The following is a 24461-nucleotide window of genomic DNA, read 5'->3' as shown; positions in this document are numbered from 1 at the left end:
TTTCACCATCATAATACACTGAAAATAGTCGGCTGCCCTTTATAAATAAATACATTTGATTTAATCTTTTAACAGGAGAGTGCTGGTTTTTCTGAGCAGGCTTTATCCATTTTGCAAGCCCTAACCAGAGTGGTGACTTCCTTTAGTGATGAGCACAATCAGCCGTCGGCCAGAAGAGCCCTTAAAGAAGCTCATTGTCCCCAGAACGTCAACACCGCCCTGGGGAAACGGGAGCACGAAAAGGTAACTTGCTTATGGTCATGTTTTGGTAATTGACAGTTGTTACACATACAATACCCAATTTAAATGAAATGCATTTTAATTACTGTGCAAAAAATGGTATAGCTTGGTAAGTTGTACATAATATTATTGCCATACTATACTGTGATAATGAAGAATAATTGTTTCTAATGGGGCAGGTTTGCATTATTTTACACCACTGCTCTATATGATTATTTCTAATTAGAAATGCATTTTTTACCCAATATGCTCATGCTTGTGTGTGTGTGTCTTTTAGGTATTTAACTCTGCAGTTTATTTCATGCTGCGTGAGGCTCTGGGCAGGAAGCTTACAGCAGAGGAGCGATTTGCTGTGCTGGCCCTCACTGCTGACCCTTCTCTCTTGACCAATGGCTTCAGGAAAGACTCTCCTGCATGTAGGTGCCATTTATCTGTTTGTATGATCTCACACATGTAATTAAACTTAAACTCATGAAAGAATGAGACACATTAGACACTTAATTGTCATCCAGTGTCCAGCACATCATTGTCCTCTTGTCGGCAGCTCAAACTGCAAGTAGGATAGAAGGATATCTGTCATGTTATCTCATAATTTGCCTTGTGCATCGTTGCATTGCTGTGATTTAGATGCAGAGCCACAGCTTCCTGAAAACTGGAGAGACAGGCAGCCTTCAGATGAGGAGGTCAAGGCAGTCACCGTTCTGCAAGCTGGATTTAGAAGGCACTTGGTGCGAAAAATCCTGACTGCTTCAAAACCAGGTAAATATATTCATACTGACATATCGAAAAATATCTTGTAGCATTCTTCTCTACTGTCTTGTTTAAAAGACAGACACATTTGTAGTTGTTAGGCAGGTTTAATGAACTAAATTGGAGGGGGGAAAAATAGAGCAACATAATACCTGTGTTTCATGTGGTGATTATAATTATTCGCACACACAAAATACCCTCTGCTTCTTACATTCACCATTTGATTTAGCCTGATGGCACATATTGAGCCTCAGAGCAGAGGTACAAATATGTATTGATGAGACTGCCATTGTTACTAATGCATTCTGACAGATGAGCGGCGGCCACAGAGGAGACACACACACACACACACAAGAATCACACACAAATAAGGACACAACATTCCCGCATCAATAGCTGAATATTGAAGGCAAGTGAAAGATGAGGAAGATGAGATGAGGCAACATAACTGGACAGATTGTAGTAAAGAATGAGAGAATACACATAGTGACACATTTTATTTTTAGTTTTTCATTCAGATTGATTTGAAAGTCTTGCTTTGGAATGATGCATTCAATCTGTTCAATCAATTTACATCATTTCCATTCCTTTCCTACAACCTCTTTTTTGATAAAAGTTTATGGTAATTGTTTTTTTTATACTAGAGGTGTTTTTGCTGTATATCCTCTCCAGACATATGTGAGCACATGACACATTTACCTCATTTAGTGTTTGCATGAAAAACTGCTCGATTATTGCATGTGTTTTTGCCCTAATTGTTCTGGTTTGGAAAATATGGCTCAAGAATACCAAATATCCAGAATATGCACATAATGAGAGAGCCCATCTGCCTCTGTTGTCGATTGTGTTGCAGTAGGAGGAGCACACACGCAAACACATGGAGGCTGGATACTTTGACTTCTCTGAAACGGATCTGTTAAGTTCTCTTTGATGAATTTACTTGACAAAGTACTTGCTGTTTCCTTGAGTGCCACTTAAAAACACTGCCTGCACTTTGAGAAGGAATTTATTTAAATAAAATTAAGAACCTTCAGTGCTTTTTATTCACAGTATTACAGTAAAAACATCTCGCTGCTCGCCTCACATTTCTGTCCATCCCTCCTGAACGTCACTCTTTCAGACGTCACGTTCTCCTTCCCCCAATTTTTCTTCCGGCCTCTGCCTCTGTCTGTGCTCGTCTCTTGCCTCGTTTAGTAACCATCTTTTTGTCATAAAGATGATAGCCTTGGCCACTCTTATGGCTGTATCAATTGAGGAAAGTGGCCATTTAAAAGAAAAGGGTTGAAAGAAAGGAGAGGTTGAGGGGTTGGGATGTGAGGACACCTATGCCACATGTCAGATGTGGAAACATCCGTCATTCAGCTGTCTCCTAAGAGTGCTTTTCTCCGTTACATGTGCACACACATACCCATAAACACGTCGTACTATATCTTTCATCAAGGCTTCATTTCTGTCTCGGCGGTCACCTGTCTGCTGAGATGAGTGTGAAAGTTCCTGCCAAGGTGTGAATAATCTCCTATGGCCTCTCACTGAAGGAGGCAAAAAATGCATTTTGCTTGTCACCTTGAGACATTTCTCAACCTGGCACGAGAAACCTGGATGAAACAAGGTGTAAATAACTACCATGAACTGGGTCAGTGACAATAATCTCCCTGTGTTTGACAGCATCATGGATTGTTTTTCCGTCTTTAATGGTATACTTCTGTTCTGTGTGTTCATGTATGTAGTATGCATGTACATACTCTTTGTGTGCTCATGTCATCCAGGCACGAAGGAGAACCTCAGGACTTCTAAGGTCCTTTTAGACATGTGGTCAAAGGTTGAATTGGATGCTGACAAACATGCCATCTTTTTGCTAAGGTAAATCATCAATCAATGCATTTTGTAGAAATTAGAAAATAAAGTAATAAAATAACGCAACACATAGGATACGAGTGCTCCCCTACCAGTCCTGTACTGGTACATTGCATGGCATCCGTTTAGCCTCTCTGTTGCACTGCATGCCCAAAATCTGCTCTCTCTCCTGGTTGTGGCGGCCTGTGGCGGGCCATGCAGGGAGCATTTTCCACATTGTGTTCCATCTTTTCCCAGTGGTACCATCTGCTGTTTATCTTCTCCTCGTTCCAATCAGCTAACAGCGTCTGCTGAATGACCTGCTGTCTGGGGAAGGACTACATGTGTGTGTGCATGAGCATTCAGAGCACAGTCAAGTGTGTGTGTGTGCATGAAGGGGGGGTGGGGGGGGGGGGTTTGTTGGGTGTTGTGAGCTTGACAGAAACTGACAGAAACATCCACTTCAGCCAAAGTCCATGCTGGGTTGTAGAGTGCATTTAGATTCCTTCATTTTTTTCTCACTGTCTATCTTTCATAAGGCATTCAATGTGTAAATTATTATTTGATCACATATGCCATTGTGATCTTTCTTCTGTATATGGTGTTATGATTCCCAGGTATGTTATTGAAAACCACTCGGAGAAGGAAGCAAATCTCTATCCCTGTCAGCAGGATGAATGGACCAAGATCACCTTTGCCGATTATTCTGTCTCTCTTCAAGACACAATCAACTCCTGGGTCTTGGTGTTTAGGTTAGAATAACATATGCTAAATCTAATATTGAGAAATGCTTATTCTGTGTATATCAACTGGAGTTTAATATTGTGCTCCTTCTGATACTTGTTTATATGAAGAGAGGTATTCCTGGTTCCCAAGGAGATGCTTGTGGTACCAAAGGTCTTCTCCCCGATCCCCAATTGTCTGCTGCATGTAATCAATAATGACACAGGGGAGGAGCTGGACATGATCTTCAACAAGCCAGCACCCAATATTTATCAACCTAACAAGGTCTGTTGAGAGTACTAAATAAATTGTATTATTTTTTTTTTATGTCTATGATAAATAGCACCACTAAATCTATCAGTAACTGAGTGCAAACACATTCTTAGAGAGAGAACAGCAAATTGAAATGTCTCCTTGTGCTATCTTTCACTACCCCTTCAAAAAATATGTTGATTTTATCATTAAATGTTTTTGTGTTTTGTTATTTCAGCTTGGTTATACCTTCATAGCAGAGGCCGTCAACCCTGAGTCACTGCCTGTCGCTGCCAAATGGAGGATGCGCTTGATCGGCTCAAGAGAACCGCTTCCAAAATTGTCCCGTGACATTCCACTCAACAAATTCTCTGTCAAGGAATTCCAGGATTATTACGTTCCCAATGAGAAACACGTCATATGTCGGTGAGACAAAACAAGAGTGCATACGAGTCTGTGTAGTCAAAGAGCAAATATTTAGCTTGTGCTCGCATTCATGTTGAAAACATTTTTCTTACAGTTACTCTGTCCATGTAACGACAGACGTCCAAGGCACAATTCAGTTTCAGACTTCGGCACCAGATGTGCTGATAAGTCTGTCAATACTCGACCAGGAGAAAAAGGTGGTCAGCAACACTGGGAAAGGCCGTGTGGTGATTCCTGTGTTCTGTTTTCTGGCCAACGGAGGTGAGCGCCCGATGGTTTCAGCACATGAGTAAATGGAAAGATGTATGGCTGTTTATATCTGTGTGCCATCACAAACATTTTTAAATTCTATATATGACTATTTGCTTTACTTAAGCATTGTTTTTCAATGTGCATTGCATTTGTTTGTGCTTTATTTGGCTTTAAGTGCATACTGTAAACAAAGCAAGGGTGGAGGAGGAGTGGAGTAAAGGGAAGAGACCGTTACACACACTTTTATTTTTCTAATTGAACATTTCCATAGTGGGTGGAAAATATAATCTCAGAAACCTCTTCAACCATCCAAATAATCTAATAAATACATGCGACTAAAGCTTAGTGAGAAAATAGGTGCGACGCAAACAATAGCTCTTCAAATCCTGTCAAGTCTGCTTTTCTGTTCATGCCTCTTTTAGTTACAAAGCTTGACCACTCCTGTATTTTCTCCAATAATGGTCTTTGTTTAATATCTCTACTTGTGTTACAGCATCTAGTTACACGGATGAGACGAACCAGAAGCAGGATGGACACACAAACCAGAGCAATGGAGTAAAGGTGGGAGGCACTTCCCTCCAAAATTCTGGGAAATCAGACTCCTCGTCTGACCAGCAGCAGCAGCAGCAGCAGACTCCTCCCACGAACACTATGGTGTCACTGACAACTGTCTGTGTGCTGTCTGCTTTTGTTCAAACGCTTAACTGATCTCACTTGTGTGTATTCACAAACAACAACAAAAACGTGTGCATCCCACTTTTCCCTCTCTCTGTCTTTCTCACCCACTTTATTGTCTGCCTGTTTTCATATCAATTTTTCACCACACAATGCACACAACGCCTTAATTGCAGGCATACACACACACACACACACACACGCACATTCTCGCACAAACAATATTTGCGAGAGAGCAGCAGCAACCAGAGGGGTGGTTTTGTTGTTACAGTCTGACTTGTCAGGGAACAGTAATGTGTACATGATTTATGAGTCACTCTTTTTGTCTGAAGGCTGTATACCTAACCTGTTGTCATTTATTTATTTAACGCCAAAGTATATTGCAGGCAGACACCATCATCATTTACACACATGCAAAAAAAATGTCGCTTGATGGCTACTAGTCGTACATGCGGGGAGCAGTTTTAACTTTCCTTCAGTCGACTTTTTTGCTGTAGACTACAAGGTTAGGTCTGGCTAATGCCCAGTTATGTGTATCGAATCTTAAGTGCGAAGCAACAACAAAGTAGCGGCGTCAATAGTAATGAGACGGATCATGTTGGATCTCGGCGATCAGCAGCAGGCTAGAATAAACAGAAATCAATCAGGACTAAGAACATTGATCAAGACTTAGAGCAAAGGGCCAGTGATTAAGGCTCTGTTCTGCACCACAGGGACACACTGCAGACATATTGATGCTCAGTAATGATGGATTAATGGGGAAGCCTCCTATAGTGCAACACACTATACACGATAACATACCTCTTTTCTGCTCTATTTTAACTATAAATGTCTACATTAGACAAAGTTAAAGAAAAAACAATGTTTTTTTGTGATGTGTTTTGCTCAAGTGGCACCTTGGGTGAGGATTGTGGGAGTTGTCACCCCTCAAATAATCTCGGCTAATGAGCCCTTTTGCTTTTTCCTGCCTTCATGTCAAACACTAGCTTGTGTCAACAAGAGAAGAAAGAGCAGAGATGACATAAAACAAAGTATAATGCTCTGTGTTCACAGTTATATGAGCTTAAGGTGTTATATTGTACGTATTCTTTTTTTTTTTTGTTGCATTTGTCTCTCATAAGTCGTACACTGACTTTGAATGTCTGTGTTTTACAGGATCATAAGTATGTGGTGCAGGCAGAGGTGCTTCATAAGAGCTGGAACTTGGATGAATCTCAGCTGGATTTTGTCCACACACTCCGAGACGTGGAGAAGAATGAAATGAGAGGTAGGCTGATATGAAAATCTAACCATGCTCATATCGCCAACTAGCCCTATAATCAGTCATATCATATCACATCAAGTATCAGTCCAATATTCTCTTCATGTTTGTTTTCACGTTGCTTATTTTTGTCTCCAGTGTGAAATGTGGTGGATCTTTATTCAGCGATGTCAGGGGCCAAGGCAGATGCTGTTTGTTCTTTGCTTCCGCCAGTCAGGGGTCTGTAATCACAAGCCTAATGAAAGCTAAATGAATACAGCTGCTTTCACAGATCAGAGTGTGCGATTTGTTGTGCCCACTGGTCGTTGGCTGAGGCAGTAATCCTGTCCTCTGCCACCGACTCTGCTCCTCTCTGCCTTCAATCGTGCTGCACAAATTAGATCAATTGAAAAACCAGGGCTTAGAAATGTGCCAAAGCTCCTTTTTTATTTTTTATTTTTTTTAAATCGGTGTGGTTGAATTAATTTCATGGTTGATGTGGACAAAGGTGCTGCATGTGTAACGATCTGCAGCTGACTGTCACTGAAATCTCTTCTCTCTGTTGATGCTGACAGTAGAGTCTGCGTATTTACCAGTTTACATGGCATGAAATCTGCAGATAATGAGGATGTTGATGGGTGTGTTTGTCAGTGTGTGTGTGCGCTTATTTGTGTAGGAGTGAGTGTGTGTATTTGTGGCGATATTTCTGAATTAAGAAGCTAGAAATTGTGATATTGCATTTTGACTCCATAATAAGAGACCTTTTTAATGTTTATTACAGTAAAGGTCATGCGTTTGCGTGTGTTCTCGCTTGCATGCGTTCATAGATGCAGTATAATGTTGTGGTTTTGTGCAAACGTATGCTCTGGTTTAGTCCGTTATTGTATGTACGACCCAGTGTCCACATGTGTCTTTGGTGGTTTTTCCCGATGAGCTTGTGAAAGTGGGTCAATGGGAAGTCAAATGAAGTTGGCTCTTGCTCCCCAGTGCCCTGGGAAATATCTCAGCAGGAAAGTGAATTAATTTCACCCAGTTTAACTCTCTGTGTCTCAGTGGTGAAGGCCGCCCCCTTGATCATGCTCCCTACATGCTACGTGGATGCACACAATCACGACATGCAATGCCTCGTTCTGAAACCAGCAGTAGCGCCAGTGTACATGCACAGTTGTCCACCTATTTTTGATTCTCCATACACTGTACCCATAATAAAAAAAACACAATTTTAGTATCCAAATAGTGTTTAATGGAATTCAGAGAGCAGTATCTTTTTTGCCGTTGTCCATTTCCATCAGCTTGATAATAACACGACGCACATTGATATTTAGATCCTGTTTAAAACATTGAATTTCAGATTCAGATAAGACCAAAGCTGCTCCGGCAGAATGACAGGGTTTCAGCTTATTATGCATCTCCGTGTGAGGAAAAGAGAGACCCAGTGTGTGTGTGTGCTTCATCTGAGCTGTGTATATATCCAGCTACAAAGTGCAACAGTGCCATCTAGCACACAAGCGGTCACACAGCACACTCTTGTGTGCTTCAACTGAGTTTTTTATACCTATGTGGAGAACAGAATAACACGGCTCACTCTGAAGGTGGATGTGCACCAATGAATGTGATGTGAATTGACTAAGGAGGTGTTTATGTCTTTCCCACTATAATTAAACTTAACAACAGACATTTGCCAAAGATTTTATGCAAAATGTCAAGCTATATTTTCACACTAAATGCCACTTTGAGGTTCATGGTATCATATTCATGTAAATACAGTACCGAAGGTCTAATAATGATGATAATGTTATGCTTCTCACATCTCACGTTTAGCACCATAATACCAGTAGTTATCAGATATGTATACAACGTATTTTTGGAGATGATGATGATGATTTTTTTTGTTTGCAAAATGTAGTGCACAAGTTGGAGGAATCGACGCCTTCATCTGCGGCTGGTCCTCCCAAAAGCAACCGCAAAGGTGAAGGCGGCAAGGACAAGGAGAAACCAGCTGCCGTGTCCAAATCTGGCTCCAGACAGGAAAAGGTAAAACATCACCGCAACCTCGCTGTGGCACACAACATAAGCATAATCCACAGTGTTAGCTGTTTCATAAAACTTTGAGTGAATAGTAATATTGACCTTTTTCTGAGCAGAGGCACTTCAGTGGAGCACGTTGTAACTCCTCTTCACAAATTCCCCTCTAAACCCAAATAATGATGTTGACATCAGTTGTATAATTTGGCAGGTCAGCATTTACATATCCAATTTAGACTAAAACAAAATTTCAAACAGTATCATGTGTTTTCTATGATCGTCAGGGGTCATGGTGTTGCTTTAGTATCTGGAAGCACAGGTTTTTGACACGTGTAGTAAGTGCCCTTTTTTACTGTGCTAATGCACTAGACATGAAAGTGAACCCACACTGTTAAGCACAATGAAATGTGAAGTGCAGGCTGTTTCAGGCTCCTTCAATAAATTTCCATTTTGAATATTTTTTTTTTCTATCATTGACACCACTACCACTGTGAAGGGTAGAGGACATGGTGATATCTGAATAAAACAAACTGAACACTTACTTTATAAGAAGGGCAACACGGCTGTAATCCTGAGTGACTGTACCAGACGATCTGAAAGAGATTGTGGTAAAGTGACCTTCAGCTGTAAGCATGTGCATTATGGATTTTGCGAATTCTCTATTTATATGAACGTGCAGAGCCTTGACGTGACTAAACCACACTGGACGCTCCGTGTGGTCAGCGACAAGAGTAAAGCGGAGAGCATCGAGGTGAAGAAGGACACGGAGAGAGTGGAGGAGATTAGAGCCATTAAAAATGCCTGGGAAATCGGTGAGCCAGGTCGCAGTGCCAAGGTAACGTCTTTACCTTTTTATTATCCATCTCGGTAACACTTTATAATAAGTACACACTATTAGCATTAGTTAGGCATTAATACATAACTCATGAATACTCATTAGTATGTAGTTTATAAACACAAATGTTTACTTACTCATCCCATCAGCTGAGGAACAGTGTCCAAATAACTGCTGTACTCAAGCAGCCAATCAGTATCCACTATAACTATTTATAACTGTGTTTATAAACTACATTCTAATGAGTATTCATGCCTTTTAAATGATGAAAAGGCATTTCAATGTTTATTCATGCTGAACTAATGCTAATAGTGTGTACTTATTATAAAGTGTTACCTGCATGTGTCTTTAGCCCAGAAATCTTAAGTTTCTCTTCAAATATGCACCACACAAAGAAATGTTGCTGCATTTTTAGGCTCTACAGTCTCGTCTCCAGTTTCTTAACGAACTCCAACAACAAGAGGGGGAAGAAACCAGCGAGCAAGGTATCTAAACTCACTCTGAACTCACTGAATGTCGCACTCACTACACTACGATAATGAGCCTTTTCGTAATTGGTCTTCTTCACAGCTGCGTCCACATCTGGTCCTGACACGTCTACGTCCAATCAGAAAGTGACCGATTACGCCTCCACCTTTCCAAACATGGACTTCTCAAACCTCATCAGGTGCTTCACTTATTTCTTAGCCCGTTCTCTTCCTTTTTTTTTTCTCTGTCCTTTCATCAGTTTCAGTCTTTACCTCGGGAATCATAATAAACACAATTCACACGCATCACAAGTTACATGGCCTTATAATTGTACACTACTGAATTCTCAGATTCGGTCTCTATAACAGACACTGGCTCAGCTTGTTCCAAGAGACAAATCTGTTACTGTGCGGAGAGGGCATAGAAAGATAATGATACATAAACAGCTGAGATGGACTCATCATTGCATATTTTTCTTAGGGGCAGTGTCTCCTTTTTTCCCCTTATTGAAGTCCTGTGGGTAATATGCAGTTGTGCGGTCCAGTTGCCTAATGTAGTTGTTGAATCAGACTTTTTGAGTCTGAAATAAGCCTTCGCTGAACGACCTCGATGCACTACACTCTGGGCTTTCTTGTGCCCGAGTACATGCATGTACATGTTTCTGTGTTGGTGGACATACCAGCACCCCTATCTTCCCATTCAGTAGATTGGTTCATGCACTATGTGCAATGGATAAGGTTAGAGATTTCATGCATTAGTGACATTTGCTCCCATTGGTGCTGTGAACAGCAGTATTACAACACTATATACACCCTCTCTGTCCTGCATGGACAATAACTTCCAAGGATAGTGACATACTTTATGTAATTTATAGGCATAATAGTACAGCACTATTATGTCGTAGTCTTTGTTGTTGTAGCAGTGCTATAATGACCATACAGTGCAATTATTCTCACCTTACTAGAACATAATCCAGAAAATGCAGTGGTAAGATAACACATTTTTAAGAAAGAAACAGCTTTTACAGACTAAAGTGTCAAGTATTAAGTGTGACCTACCATTACACTTTGACAATAACTTGACCCCATGGCTCTCTTAAACCTGGAGTGGAATCCTAATTAATGTTACTGGTAAAAGCTGTGTTTGACCTACTCTTTAATGTCGACAATAATCTGCTGTGGAAAAAGTTCAGGTTTATTAGAAAGAGCGTTACATACAACATGGGTCAAACTCATTAACAGCTCGCTAATCAATATAAGACCCACTCCCAATCCTAATGCTGTATTTGCACAGTAAAGGGATGCTATGTTGGGAAAAACATTACAGTGCAGTCACAATATGGTAATAGAATGACTTATACTGTTATGAGAAGCTTAAATAATGGTAATAAGTAATATTTTATTATAAACTGATATAAAACTGTTATTATTCATGTTGTGTTGCCATTGTTATCTTGGGTGACTCTATTTGGACGTTGTTTTTCATGGCCCGACTTAATCTTCATCACAAGTCGCAGTCGACCGCTTTGAATTATATCCGTCCTCTGTGTAGAAGTGGACCCCATTTGGAAAATGTCACTCAGAGCAGTAAGAGAGCGACAGACCGTCAAAAGAATATTCATCAAATTCTTGAGTCAAAAGCACCCTGCTGTTGTTTTTTTTTTGCTTATCAACGTGTGTCGGCGTTTGACTTTTGTCGCTTGTGTGTTTGAAACGGAAGCCTCTCCCAGTCCTCTCCATGATAAATGAGGTGATATGTGGCTCTGTTAATTAGAGATCTATTCCGGGACCTCAATGAGCTTGTCGCTTCAATGAGACTTGCTCCTCTCCCCATCACCTCTTCATCCTCTCCTTCTGTGCGCTTCCTCGTGTGTGTGTGTGTGTGTGTGTGTGTGTGTGTGTGTGTTTTCATGCTGCAGCGTTATGCGTCTGTGTCCTGCTGCTAATGGCTGCCTGTGCTGTGACCTGCTATTCAAGCAGAGAGAGAGAGGGGCAGTGCAGTCTATTCTGAGTGTGATGAGTCTGTAAAACACCTCTGACAAAGGCACATTATAGGTTCACAGTGGTGCACAATCACACACCCGGAGTCATGCGTTTGCACACACATGGCTACACGCGGCGATAAAGTTTGGACATGACAGTGTTGATTACCCAGATGTACTCTCCTGTCCTCCCCTCTTCATTAAGGTCAGCTCACAGGAAACACAGAGCCACGTTTGTCACTGGAAATCTCTCACTTCCTTGGTTCAGGACGAAAATCTGGAGTTATTTCTGCAATGCACACGCACTGAGTGACTAAGTGCCTTTTTTCTCTGTCGCTCCCCCCATCTTTTGTGTGTCTTTGAATGCAGACATGGACACAAATAAATGACATTTCAGTTTCACAACCTTAATGGGGAAATACCCGGGCACTGTGGGCATAGCCAAAACCAAATAGATTCCACAGATATCAATTTTAGATATACAACTCGAAATATGAGATAAGGCATCGGCCTGTTTGTCATTTCCTCTGCCTGTGTCTGTATTTATCTTGCACATTTCCATTTTTATTTGCTCTGCCTGTGTCAATAATGTCTCGGAGAATAGAGTGTAAAATCTGCAACCTGGTGCGACTTGATAAGGTGTACAGGAGTTTGAGATGATTTGATTCTCAAAATATTCTTTTTTTCGTGTTGCATTTTTCCTCCCAAAAAAGTAAACATGCATAAATAATGACACGCGGTACATAATCGACATTATATGAAGTCCTTTTTGTGCTTGTGCTCATAGACGCCGAATGGATGTGCCGGTGGTGATGGACTCGCAGCTGGAGGAGATCCGGCAAAGGGAGCGCTTAGAAAAGATCCAGAGCTACCGTTTGGTCCAGGACATTATACTGGAACAGCAGCAACAGGAGGAGCTCCACAGGAAGGAGCTGATGAGACAGCAGATGGAGACATGGGAGGACATACAGGTCAGTGACAGGAGAGACAAGTGTGTGGTTACTGACAGTGAAATAAAGTCTTTCTCTTTGTCTTCAGGCAGCCCAACGGCAGCGCTATGAGACACTGCTCGGCGCTTATGAGGCATTTAGCAGCCGCGAGATGGAAGCCGAGAAAAAAGAACAAGAGGAGAAACAAGCTCTGGTGGAGGAGGCCCAGCATGCAGCTTGAGAAAAATATCAACCCCCACCTCTGCTGCCAGCCAGCAGACCAACAAATGCGCCAAAAGAGCTGGCAAGAAGGAGTGACGGTCATTGGCACCAAGTTTTCTGTCTCTTCTGTTCTCTTTAACAAGTCTGCTTGAACACTGAAGGATCTTCCTTTTAATCACAACGTGGTTCGTAGTTGATGATACAACCAAAAGATTGTTCATACCCTTAATATGAAGTTTTAACTCGTATACATCTTCACACAAGTAACCCACAGAACACCTTACAAAACCAATTATGTAATAATATTCTAAATATCTACTCTAAACGTCTAGAATAACAAGCTATCTTTGTTTGCAGTGTGTGGCTTTGGCTTTGGTGTCCACTGCACCTGAATACATTGTGTTCAAGGCTTTTGTTTTCTTGAAGGTCACTGTATCGACCGTGTGACCAAAGGCATGCTGGATACAGCCAGCCTTCTGCAGGCTGAGTGCTTCTGATTGATTAGGTTGATTGATAGGAGCCCACAAGAGTCTATTGGTCTAGATCCAAGAAAACAAAGCGATGTTTTATTTAAAAAAAAAATAAAAAAAAATGCAATGTAAGTTCTCATAGATGAGCTTTGTCCCTGATTAATTTGATTTGGTAAAAAAATAAAATCACATCTTTAGTATTTGACGTGCAAGTATTTGGTCTGAGAGTCAGCTGAGGAATGGGAAGCCAAATTGGAAATGAAAGGGAAGATGGTGCCATCTAGTGGCGGTGGAGGTTAATAAATCCCCATTACCACGCCTGCACGAGGTTGTTTTCAAGGTTGACAATAATGAATAGTTCAATTTTGTGCTGCTGCATGAAGAAAATTATCATCCATGCTGCGCCTGTGTGTGTGTGTTTGTGTGCACACTGCATTGTATGGATGTGTGTGTTTATACAAGATAGCAGGATGAAAACGATTATTTGTGCCTTCTTTTATGTATGAGCATGTGCAAAGTCATCCTGCAGTAGTTTGCTCCAGCTTTAAAGGTCCTCTCCCCCTCATGCTGACAATTCCCTTATTAAAAAAAAAATATTCTATGTAGCAAAAATATATTGGGGTCAAATTAGGAAACAATCAGGATTTGAATTATATCTTAGTTTTGTAGACAGTTTATAACACAAACTGCATGCGTGCATTGCTTTTTTGTTTTATGTGAGTCTGTGTTCAGTATGTCAGGCTTCATCCAGCCCAAGCCACTATTTCTGCCCTTGTAGCAGCAAGACGGAGCTAATCCTGAAAGCCTTGTTCCTGGCACAAAAACATTCCCTCCCGTCTCTGCACTGCTCCCTCTTGCCCAATTCAGTCCTCGCTCCTTAAAACATCAGCTATTATTTGTGTTGTTTTCTCCACGCCTGAAACCTCCATCCTCCTCCTCCTCCTCCTCTTCCTCTTCTTCCCTCAACTGAGTTATAGCGGAATGTATGTGATTTCATTCTGTTGTTAGGAAAAATCAACCCAAAATTCTAATTGGCCGTGTCGTGTGTGTCTGTGTGTGTGTGTTAACAGAGAGGCTGTTTAATTGGCAGCTGTTTACTGGGTGCTTTTGATGCAAATGTGTTGTGAGAGAAAGAAGAACGCCAGTGTAACCTTGAAGGCAAGCAACCAGTCACTGAGTGTGTGTGCGCTCATTAAACATCCCATAGGTATAATGAGAAAATATTTGATCTTAAATGGACCCACGTGGAGGGGATGATGAAACTAAGTGAAACCCCACACATGGTGTTTTTAATGTGGAGGTTAATCATTTAAGACTCCCCTTAATCAACTGTTTACTCTTTATTTTGTGAATGATGGAGAGATTTGTATATCTTTCTTTTCTATAGTAACGTTTCAGTTGATAAACAACACCTGTTGTTACACAGGTGTTTCATTTTAGTTCATATCGTCTCCTACTTTAAGTCACCGGTATAAAGTGTCTCGATCGGTTAAAGTGCAGCAATTTAACAGGATTAGGGCCAAATGAGCTGTGGAATAGTAATTCATTCATTTATTTTCCCTTTAATGACGGTAAAAAAAAAAAAAAATTAAATTGAACACTTTGCCAGAGTCTATTTGTTCCTAGTCAGAATTAGTGTTAGATTTTCTCTTTCAATGTAATTTAGTGTGGATAATCAGCACCTCATTACATAAAAGTAATCCATCTTTGTTCTCTTGTCACTCTCTCTGACATCTGTTTGGTCTATTTTGTGTTTAAATGACAGCAGAACTCTCTAATATACTGTAGCTACTGGCGATATAATTCTTGGACCTGGTGGTTTTCCCTTTCATGCACTTATTTATTTATATTTTATCTATAAATCTATAATGTGTGCAGTGCCCTTCAAATCTTCAAAAACTTTATTGTCAGAGGATTACTTCTTTCAGCACACACAGTTTTAACTACATTGATTAACGTGTTCTTGAAAACTTTACCTAAGCATAACTACAAATTGCCCAACCTCCTCTATATATATGTATATTTTCCTAACCTTAAATCATATAATGACCTTTTTAAATGTGGTGATTCACTCGGTTTGTATCCCAGTGAGAGAGGAGACAAATCCCCCATAATATAACTGTCCTGCAGATTTAGACCTCCAAAACACCACTAATACCTCCACCTCATACACGGACATTATGCGTCCAGCTGGCAGCCGGTGGATACACAGGGTCTTTTGGACTTATTGGCTCAACATGTTTCACTGTTGTACCTTTGTTGTTGCTCTGTTCCTCTCTGGGATGGAGCGTCTCAAAGGGTTTTGTCATCACATCCATGCTTTGCTGATAAAAGACACAAGTGTAAGACTTTGAATGTAAAAACAAAGTAATGCCTCGGCTCAGGGAACAGAAAGTGAAGTCTTAATGTTGACGGAAGGAAGAGGGGCGGGGGAAAGGTGAGAGCTTAGAGATTGCCATGCAGGCTTTATTGCAGTAATCTAATCCCTCCTCTAATTCTCTTATGAACACGGACAAGTTTGTGCAGCTATTGATCTTAAGACGCTGCATTGACGTCCATTCTTTTGGACAACCTTACCTTAACCAGAGATGAGGTTCAGCCTCCTTTAGGAGCAGGTTTAGGTCATGACGAGGTCAGTGTTTATGCCAGAAAAGTACACACACACACTCACACACACACTCTGAGTCTGCAGACTGGACAGAGACACAGAAATGCTGACCTTGTTGCAGCTTCATTCTTCTTCTTTTTTTTTTACGCAACCATTTGTCTCCCTCGCGTCCTTTTGCTTTGACCTCCCTTCCTCTTTTTACCTCTTTCACCCCCTCTTTGGCAAACAACATTATCAGTGGGGGTGTGAGGGGCCAGGGCCGTGTCAGATTTGTAGGTGCAGTGGGAATAAAACGGTACCTGTCATCAGTTCTCGGGGTGACAAGAGACTCCCGTGCATGATAAATCCTGTGTAAGACTGTGTTCTGTTGTACTGATAAGGTTTCTAATTGTATCGTCCTCATTTCCCAGCGGCGTTCACTTATCAACGTCTGCGTGATCCTCCCTCGACGATTAGTTTGATACTTCTATACTTTCTATGTGAAGGTCAATTTTTAAGCAGGGCTGAGGAGCAGCACGTATATAGTGGAGGATGTGGATGACCTGTCTGTGGTCCCCGCTACAGTCAAAGATGTGATTGACAAGTTTCTATTCAAAGGGCGTCTGGGTCTGGACAGCTGTCCTTCTTACGGGTTTATCTGGGAATCGCGAAACGGATGTGTCCACAAACACGGATCAAAGTTTGTTTCTACATCAGGCTGCTGCCTTCAGGGATGTTTTAGTCAGAAATCCACTGACAGTTAGACTAACGTCGACTGTTGGCTGCTGGTGTGAGCTGGAAACTGCATGTTCTTGAGAGTTTGATGTGAATTCATGTTGTGCCACATTGCATCCAACACCAAAGTGTATATTTGAAGTGAGTGGTTGTCTAGTAGCGGTTAGCCCTCTTGCCTTTGCAGCTAGAAGGCCCATGTTCAAGGGGCTTTCTTCATGTAGTTTGCATGTTCTCCCCATGTGTTGGGTAAATAAAACACTCTAAATCAAACGCAAGCCCCCCCAATCGATGTCCTGTGGCCCTGCACTTACTTTAAAGTGATCATGAAAACTGGCCTGTCAACAAACTTTTTCAAAATGATGATAATTATGTTGTTTAATGTATTAAATTCAATGTAAAGGAAGCTAGGCTACTATTTTGCAAGTAAGGTAGTTAGCAGGACAAGCTAGGTTACTTTATTGCTATTAAGCTAGTTAGCAGGACAAGCTAGGCTACAAAAAGAAAGATAGGTTACTATTATTATTAATATTATTAGTCATTACATTTCTAGAGCGCTTTTCTAGACACCCAAAGCGCTTTTTTACAAATTACTTTTACTATTGTTATTAAGCTAGTTAGCAGGACAAGCTAGGTTGTTAAAAGAAAACATTTAATTGTATATACATTTGTCTAGTGTTTTAAATACAATTGTCTACATTTTATTATCAATGATTCTAGACAGATTTTTTTTTTGTGAAGTATATATCATATAGTATATATAACAAACGCTTTTACTTTGAAAGGGTCAAGAGCATATCATCCTGGATATTTGAAATTTGCAGTATCATGATGGATTATTAAGATAGAATTTTAAGTTATGTTTAGTTCATTTTATCTAAACTGACCAGCCTAGAAGTTCACTGTCCTCCAGGTCATTTTGAGTTCGAGGCCCCTGCTCTAAATTGACCATAGGTGTGAATGGTTAGTTGTCTTTATGTGGTGTCCAGGGTGTGACCCCTGCCTATCACTCTATGTCAGCTGAGATTGGCACGTTGACCCCCGTGACCCTCATGTGGAGGATAAAGTGGTAAAAGAGAGATGGATGATCTTTCTATTGTGCGTCAGATGTGAGTCTTCATTTGAATACAAAGGGTTTAATGTATTCCAGATTCTTTTTGGTGCTTAGGCACATTTTTCTTTAAAGCTCTGCCTCAGCTGATATGAAGATGGAAGGCAATCTTACAGATGGATGACTGAGTGAGGAGGATACAGACAATTTCCTTAAATAACACCCAGGTTTTGACTTGAATCTCAATCCCATGTGTTGGTGTTTGATTCCATTAATTCAGCGACGCAGACTGGGGTTTACACAGCAGAGCTGGAGGAGGAGGGTGGTGGTGGTGGTGGTGTCAGGTTGCCAATAAAACAGGAGTCTAACTTTCATCCCACTTTATTGAATTGGGCAATAGCCTCTGCCAAACACGGGGGATAATTGTGCGGCTTAATTTACGATCAGAGGCAACAGAACGAGAAGTGTCCTTGGTAAGCCGGCTCACCGTCGCACCAGCGCGGCCCTCTGAGGAAAGGAATTTATTGGCAGTATCCGGTTTCACTTCTTATGAGCTGGATTTCACTGCACCTACTTGTTTGGCAGAATCTTTTTTATTTTAACACGTGGGCGCACGGAGGATGATTCTCAGTGTTTTCGTTCAGTGACACAGACATGGGTCCTGGTGAGGTGTTGAAGGGATAAGGAGTGAATTGATCAGTGCTGAACCGACAGACGGTTGGTCATTGATAAACTGTTGTGTCTGAACATTGATCGTTGCTATCTTAGATAGGAAAGGTCTTTCTCATGTTCACACACACACACATGTCCATTGTCCTTGTGTATAATAGTGAGCAGGTCAATTTCCAAACACCAGTAAAATCATAGGGTAAACAGCAAATCTATCAATATTTCAAATGTAAATGCATCTAACTTTGTTCATTAATAAGAAAAAGTTAAATGCAAGAACGGACTATTTAATCAATTGAAAAGGAAATGGTATCTCATAATGGAATCTTATTAGAGCTGCAACTAACGCTGATTTTAGTAATCGATTACTCTTCTCGATTAATCATTGGTCCATAGAATGTCAGAAAATGTTAAAAAGAACGTTGATCAGTGTTCGTCAAACCTGGAAATGACGATGTTCTCGAACCAAAATTATACATTTTTAATGATTTCTTTATGTGGAGCAAAGAAACAAAGAAAATATTCACATTTAAGAAGCTAAAACAATCAGAAATATTGTTTTAATCATGAAAAAAACTTCAAACCGATGAATAGATTGTCAAAATAGTTGACCGTTATTTTAGTAATCGATTAATTGAGATTGAGCTCTAAATCTTATTTATGACCATAATGCAATTTGATCTTTTAGGATATTTTTTTTAATGAACATTTTTTAGTTAAAAAAAAAAAATAAAAATGTTTATCACAATATTAAATAATAAAATAGGACATATACAAATATGAAAAATGGTCTGTACTTTCACAATGTATGGTTATCTTCACACATACGTAGAATTAGTTGTATTTGCACACATGCACCATTTAGTGATAGTGAATTTGACCACACACACACACACACACATGCCCTTGACCTGTCCTGGCTTTTGAACCCGTCGATCCTCCGCGGTTACAATCCCAATTCCCTCCCTCTTAACCGTGGACTGCCCAGAAGTCGCCTTTCATTGAGTGGATTTGATTTCCCCTTTGTTCCCTCAGAGGACCTGGGACTGTCAGTCTTGATTCATCCGGGGCAGTGACACTGAAATGAAGATAAAGTGTTATTCGCCTCCTCTCTCTCTCTCTCTCTTCCCGTTTCCCTCGCTCTCTCAGGTGACCGCGGCCGTCATGCACTTCATGTTTGTGGCTGTAAGCCTCTTTCAGAGAATCTGTTTGCCCTGCAGGTCTTAGTCGTGTCACACAGCCGTGGTGGTGATGATATTGGAAATGTCCTTTCATTTAACTGCAGCATCCGTCTGTGTGTGTGTGTTTGTGTTTGTGGCTGATTATTGGAGATGATACAAGCTCATTTTCATCCTGAGTGGAGTTATCACTGTGTCAAATCCATCCCTGGTGGGGGTTTTTTTTTTACGGGACGTATAACCTTTGTGACCTTGAAATGGCGGATGTTCTGTTTCAGTCTTTTAAAAGGCGATTCCAGGCTTGTAAAGTCGGACTCGATCCTTTCGATTAGGGAGCTCTATGTGGACGCGATGGCGGTTTTATGGTGTTTTCCATTTCTCCATTTCTCCACGCGCCCACCTCCTGATCTCTTTTATCCTCCCATCCATATTTATAGGCCTCACTGTAACCATAAGGGTTGCTGCTGGTGGGTGGACGGACATTTACAGACGTGTGTCCATGAGCTTTTTTACCTTCCCATGCGCAACATCTGTGTGTTTGCGAGGGGGCATGTTTGACTTTGAAAGCATCCTCCAATTAAACCAGACGGAGACAATCTAGTGTTCCCTTAAGGACGGCAGCTCATTAACTTGCAATCCCTTTGGTGTGTGTGTGTGTAAAGATACTGTACGTCCTTCCACTTGTTAGCTACTGTTACCCTGCGTATGCATTACTTGTTGTATAAGGGCAGCGCTGCAGGGACTCTCTGGGTCGTAAAGCTTAAAAATCAGGTGAGGAATGATTCATTTGATTAACTGTGGCTGTCAGTGAGGGTGGAAGGTCGTCGTCCTCTAGCGTTTCTTGCATGACAAGCAGAGACGCCCTGGATCTCTGTGACCCGGCGGGTTGTCCTCCTGGGTTTTGTCTCTACAGGGGTCGCGCAGGACTCTGACGATTAAGGGGGAATTTAAATGTAAGATAAGCCGCCCTTTGGAGTTTTAACGCGGTCACTGCAGCCCTTGCAGAACGTGGGTGTCAAAGTCCTTTTTATTTGGTTAATTTTCACGTGTCATGAGAGTGAAAGCCAAAGAGCGTCTGCTGGGAGCAGGACACGCGTGATGAAAGGAGACGAGGCGACAACAATAGGGCTGTAAATACACTCTATTTGTCGAGTATCCACCGCTAAACAACACGTATGGGAGACGGAGCATTAGCTAACCTTGGCTGGTTTTCTGTTTTGCTTCCTTGTACAAGAGAAAAATCTCCACTGCAGACCCTCATTTTTGCTTCTCTTCTGGTAGCATTTGGCATTTCCAACCCTGAGCTGCAGCTGCACTGTGTTGTTTCTAAGCGCTATATGAGCTCTAAACATCACGTGACTCAAGACTCGTAGAAACTGACAACTAAATACTGTATATCTGGCTTATTATAATGCTCCTGCAGGGGCTTTCACACATATGGAAACAGCTGAAATGCACATTATTCAAGAGTTGGAAGTATTCTGACATCATCTGCCTGAGACCGCTTTAGACGTCACAATAAAGCATGTAGAATAAACACGATGTTTAAGTTAGTTAGTGTTGGATTCTGTACCTGATGTAAAGTGATAACTAAACAAACTGAATCCATTACGTGAGGTTTATTATTCTTATGGCTTCATCTTTTACACAATCGGATCTGATTGGTGCATGACGGGATGACGTGATGTCAGCTACCGGAGCTCTTATGAGATGAAAACTGATTCAAAACATCACAATTGTGACAATACTATTATTTATAGTATACATATTATTTCTTTTATAGCCTAATATAACACATTTTGTACAAGAGGTGAATCTGTGCATAAATGGACATACAGTATGTGCTGCTTATGTAACTGTACATTTTGTTTTTGTTCTAGTTCATTCATTCACTCGTCGTGTGCTGCTTCATCCTCCACATGAGTTTTTTTTACACGGGGCTGCCAATCCCAGCTGACAAAGGCAGGGTACATCCTGCACAGGTTCACCAGTCATATAGAGACAAACAATCATTCACTCACATTTTGTCCGTACGCACACGTGGGAGGAAACCGGAGAACCCGAGGGAAAAGGCTCTGGACTGCTGCGAGGCTAACGGTGCTAGCCACATGCTCCACTGTGTGGACGATGATCATCATGTAAATCCTGTACTGCAACAAGTCATGTCGATGATGCATGCTGCAGATGCATGTTCATTATCTCGATGCAAACATCTGTGTAATTTATGCAAATGTGCGCGTGTATGCAGGTGTGTTCACTGTCCTCTGCAGCCTCCCTCTATTGTGCGTTGGATTCAGATTTACCTAAAAAAGAGAGACCTGTGCTGCTGCTAAATGTATGTACGAGACCTCTGAGCGACGCTAATGCACTGTGTGATACAGTTCTGTCATGTTGTAGACGCTCCTGTCTCATCTGTCCTCACCTCTGACCTGGGATTAGCGTTGAATTATCGCCCCGGCTCACGTCTGTGACAGCCTGTAGATCTACGTGTGCTCCGTTTGTACACTTTCCCCAGGGGTGGTTGTTGTTGTTGTTGTGTTGAATGATAATACAATGATAATGAAAGCTTTTACAGATGCAGGACGTTCTCCCCTGCGTGCGCTAATATTATTACTTCACACTGTTGATCCCCGTGAATTGAGTTAGTGCTGCAGGACATATTTCAGCACTTTAGTTTAGATGTAAAGTGACTTTAAATTGAAATGAGGTTGTGGCTCTGCAGGTTGGGCCAAAAACCTGTCGCACATTCACTTCAATAATACTCAATAAAATGAGAATACTGTGATTATACTCACTGTAAGTACAGTGAGCAGCAGGCTGTCATTTTGAAACTTCACAGTCGCAATTAGTTTACTTTTCTTGTGGCTTCCGGAGCTTAAAATCAATTTTCCGCTCTAGTTTTGTTGCTTGCATTTTTAAATATGTTTTTTTTTAAAAAGCAGATAATGATTCAAAATATTAGGACTAGATATGGGTATGGGTAAGTGAATACATGATTTCATAATAAAAGTGGAAAAAAATATTTATAATTAATACTGCGTTAACGTGATAGCGGCAGTTAACAGTGTCAACGGTAACTTATGACGTGTTTCCATGACGACTGACCGGAAAAAGGCGCGTGATGTCGTGTTTCCGTGACTCCGGGTTGTTAAAATAAGTCTCTAAAGTAACGCTGAACAGACCGCTCCAGTTCGACTGTAGGCGCGCTAACGGCGCTAAAGGAGCTAATGCCGCTAACGGAGCTAACTGGTAAACGGTGCCTGGACTCCGAAGTGGCGGTACGTAAACATGACGTCACGTGCATCTTTTTGCGGTCAGTCGTCATGGAAACGTGTCGTACATTAACGTGCGTTAACCTAGTGCCCAGCACTAATAATTGAACAGATTAAACAAATCTTTATCTTTCTTCAAATCTTAAATTCCCCCCCAAAAAAGTCTGAATGAAGTATCAGACCTTCCTTGAATAGTAAGTGTACGTTTCTCTAGAGTCGGTGTGTTTTCCAAAGTCATCCATCTTTGATTGGAGATGGCACTGATGCCTCTGATTGACCCATCTTTCTATTCTTTCTCTCTTTGCACTTTGTTCTTTTCCCAAAAAAGGGAGAGAATACGTCGCTGTTTCAGTGGAAAGCCTTATCAAAGAGCACAAACGCAGCACACACTCACTCACACACACACACACAATGCGGCGAGATGAATGGCTTTGCCCCAACACAATGGCGGTAAATTAAATCACTGATGTCAGACTGGCCAGAAGCCCCTCCCCCTTCCACATCACTCTCTCACACACACACACACATGCAAGAATTGACTAATAAGCATCTCTTTTGTTTGTTTGTCGCTGTAATGTATTCTGGATCAGGCGATATCAGCGGTGGTTGGAAGGTGCATATGGTCAATTTCAGTTCATTATGCAAATGAGCGATGCATCTATTGTTCTTGAATTAATAATTTGCTCCCTGGTCCCCTCTTCATATCTTTGTGTGCCCCTTTTTTATTCAATGTCGCCATCATTGATGCGTTTGTTACGTCAGCTGCAGCTTACGTGGAAACGGACGTAATGCGATAATTCATATTTGTGCGGTTGTGTGTGGACACAGAAATGCCCTTATTTAGACTTTTACCCCCCCCCCTGTGTGTGTGTGTGTGTAGCACACTGAGTTGGCATCAGGTGTTGTTAGCGACAGCACCAAACAGCTATTATTTCCGCAGCAGCAGCCCCCGGTCCCTGCTGCCAGCGGGCACCTGTCGAAGACGAGCACGTTAGCAAGCGGCTCAGACAGGTGCCAACGTCGGTGTCACTCAAGCACGAGCGGCCTCAGCTGAGATTGTCAGAGCTGGAAGTATCATCTGTGACCTTACAAGGGTGCACAGCTGTACTATGAGGCTTCTGAACTCAACTCACTTTAAAGCTCTGAGGTGAAGTGTGGCGTCTGTGCCGAGTATCTTAAGAGGGGGAACTCCTTAACTCCTAGTGTAGTGTTTAGATATTTAGAGACAGGAACGAGGGGTGGGAATCACAGGGTTCATCACAATACGATACCATCTGTGATCCATGGTCCACGATACCAATAATATCACGATACAGCGATTCTGTGATCATCAATATATTGCAAGATCCTCATATAGCGATACATCACGATATCTGTCTAACTGAATCTCTATTTATTCACAACACAGACAACAAAGTGCATAAAGTCTATGTAACGTGGATGTAGCATCTCTTAACGTAGCTTCTTTCTTCACCATTATCCCGCCGTAAACTCCCTCTTCTTTAGCCATGAAAATTTCCCTCATTCGTTTGAGCAGCGGCGCCGCGTGGAGACATGACGTAGCGACGCCTGGTGAGTGAAACTGGCAGGGACCGTTTACTTTAAAACGCTTTAATTTGTCAATTAAAATATCGATATTTGCCCTGGCGTA

The 24461-nt window shown here is 41.4% G+C and overlaps 1 protein-coding gene across 1 annotated transcript in view; it reads left to right on the top strand.

The window, feature by feature from the left end:
* The window catches only part of adgb (androglobin), a gene marked incomplete at both ends in the record, with an annotated part of 30349 nt that extends 17479 nt beyond the window's left edge, over positions 1 to 12870 (top strand). The window contains 16 exons of the mRNA XM_083898562.1: positions 76 to 243; positions 518 to 656; positions 868 to 999; positions 2757 to 2850; positions 3441 to 3575; positions 3678 to 3831; positions 4037 to 4224; positions 4319 to 4485; positions 4970 to 5145; positions 6307 to 6418; positions 8298 to 8425; positions 9096 to 9251; positions 9667 to 9736; positions 9822 to 9918; positions 12488 to 12671; positions 12739 to 12870. Coding sequence (XP_083754688.1) covers positions 76 to 243; positions 518 to 656; positions 868 to 999; positions 2757 to 2850; positions 3441 to 3575; positions 3678 to 3831; positions 4037 to 4224; positions 4319 to 4485; positions 4970 to 5145; positions 6307 to 6418; positions 8298 to 8425; positions 9096 to 9251; positions 9667 to 9736; positions 9822 to 9918; positions 12488 to 12671; positions 12739 to 12870 — 2232 coding nt within the window. The remainder of the gene's footprint in view (positions 1 to 75; positions 244 to 517; positions 657 to 867; positions 1000 to 2756; positions 2851 to 3440; positions 3576 to 3677; positions 3832 to 4036; positions 4225 to 4318; positions 4486 to 4969; positions 5146 to 6306; positions 6419 to 8297; positions 8426 to 9095; positions 9252 to 9666; positions 9737 to 9821; positions 9919 to 12487; positions 12672 to 12738) is intronic.
* Positions 12871 to 24461: the final 11591 nt, after the last annotated feature.

The sequence above is a fragment of the Microchirus variegatus genome (genome assembly GCF_963457635.1).
Source record: "Microchirus variegatus genome assembly, chromosome: 12".
In the NCBI taxonomy this organism is placed as follows: Eukaryota; Metazoa; Chordata; class Actinopteri; order Pleuronectiformes; family Soleidae; genus Microchirus; species Microchirus variegatus.
The sequence above is the reverse complement of the archived record's forward strand: the minus strand, read 5'-3'. Positions and strand labels throughout refer to the sequence as shown.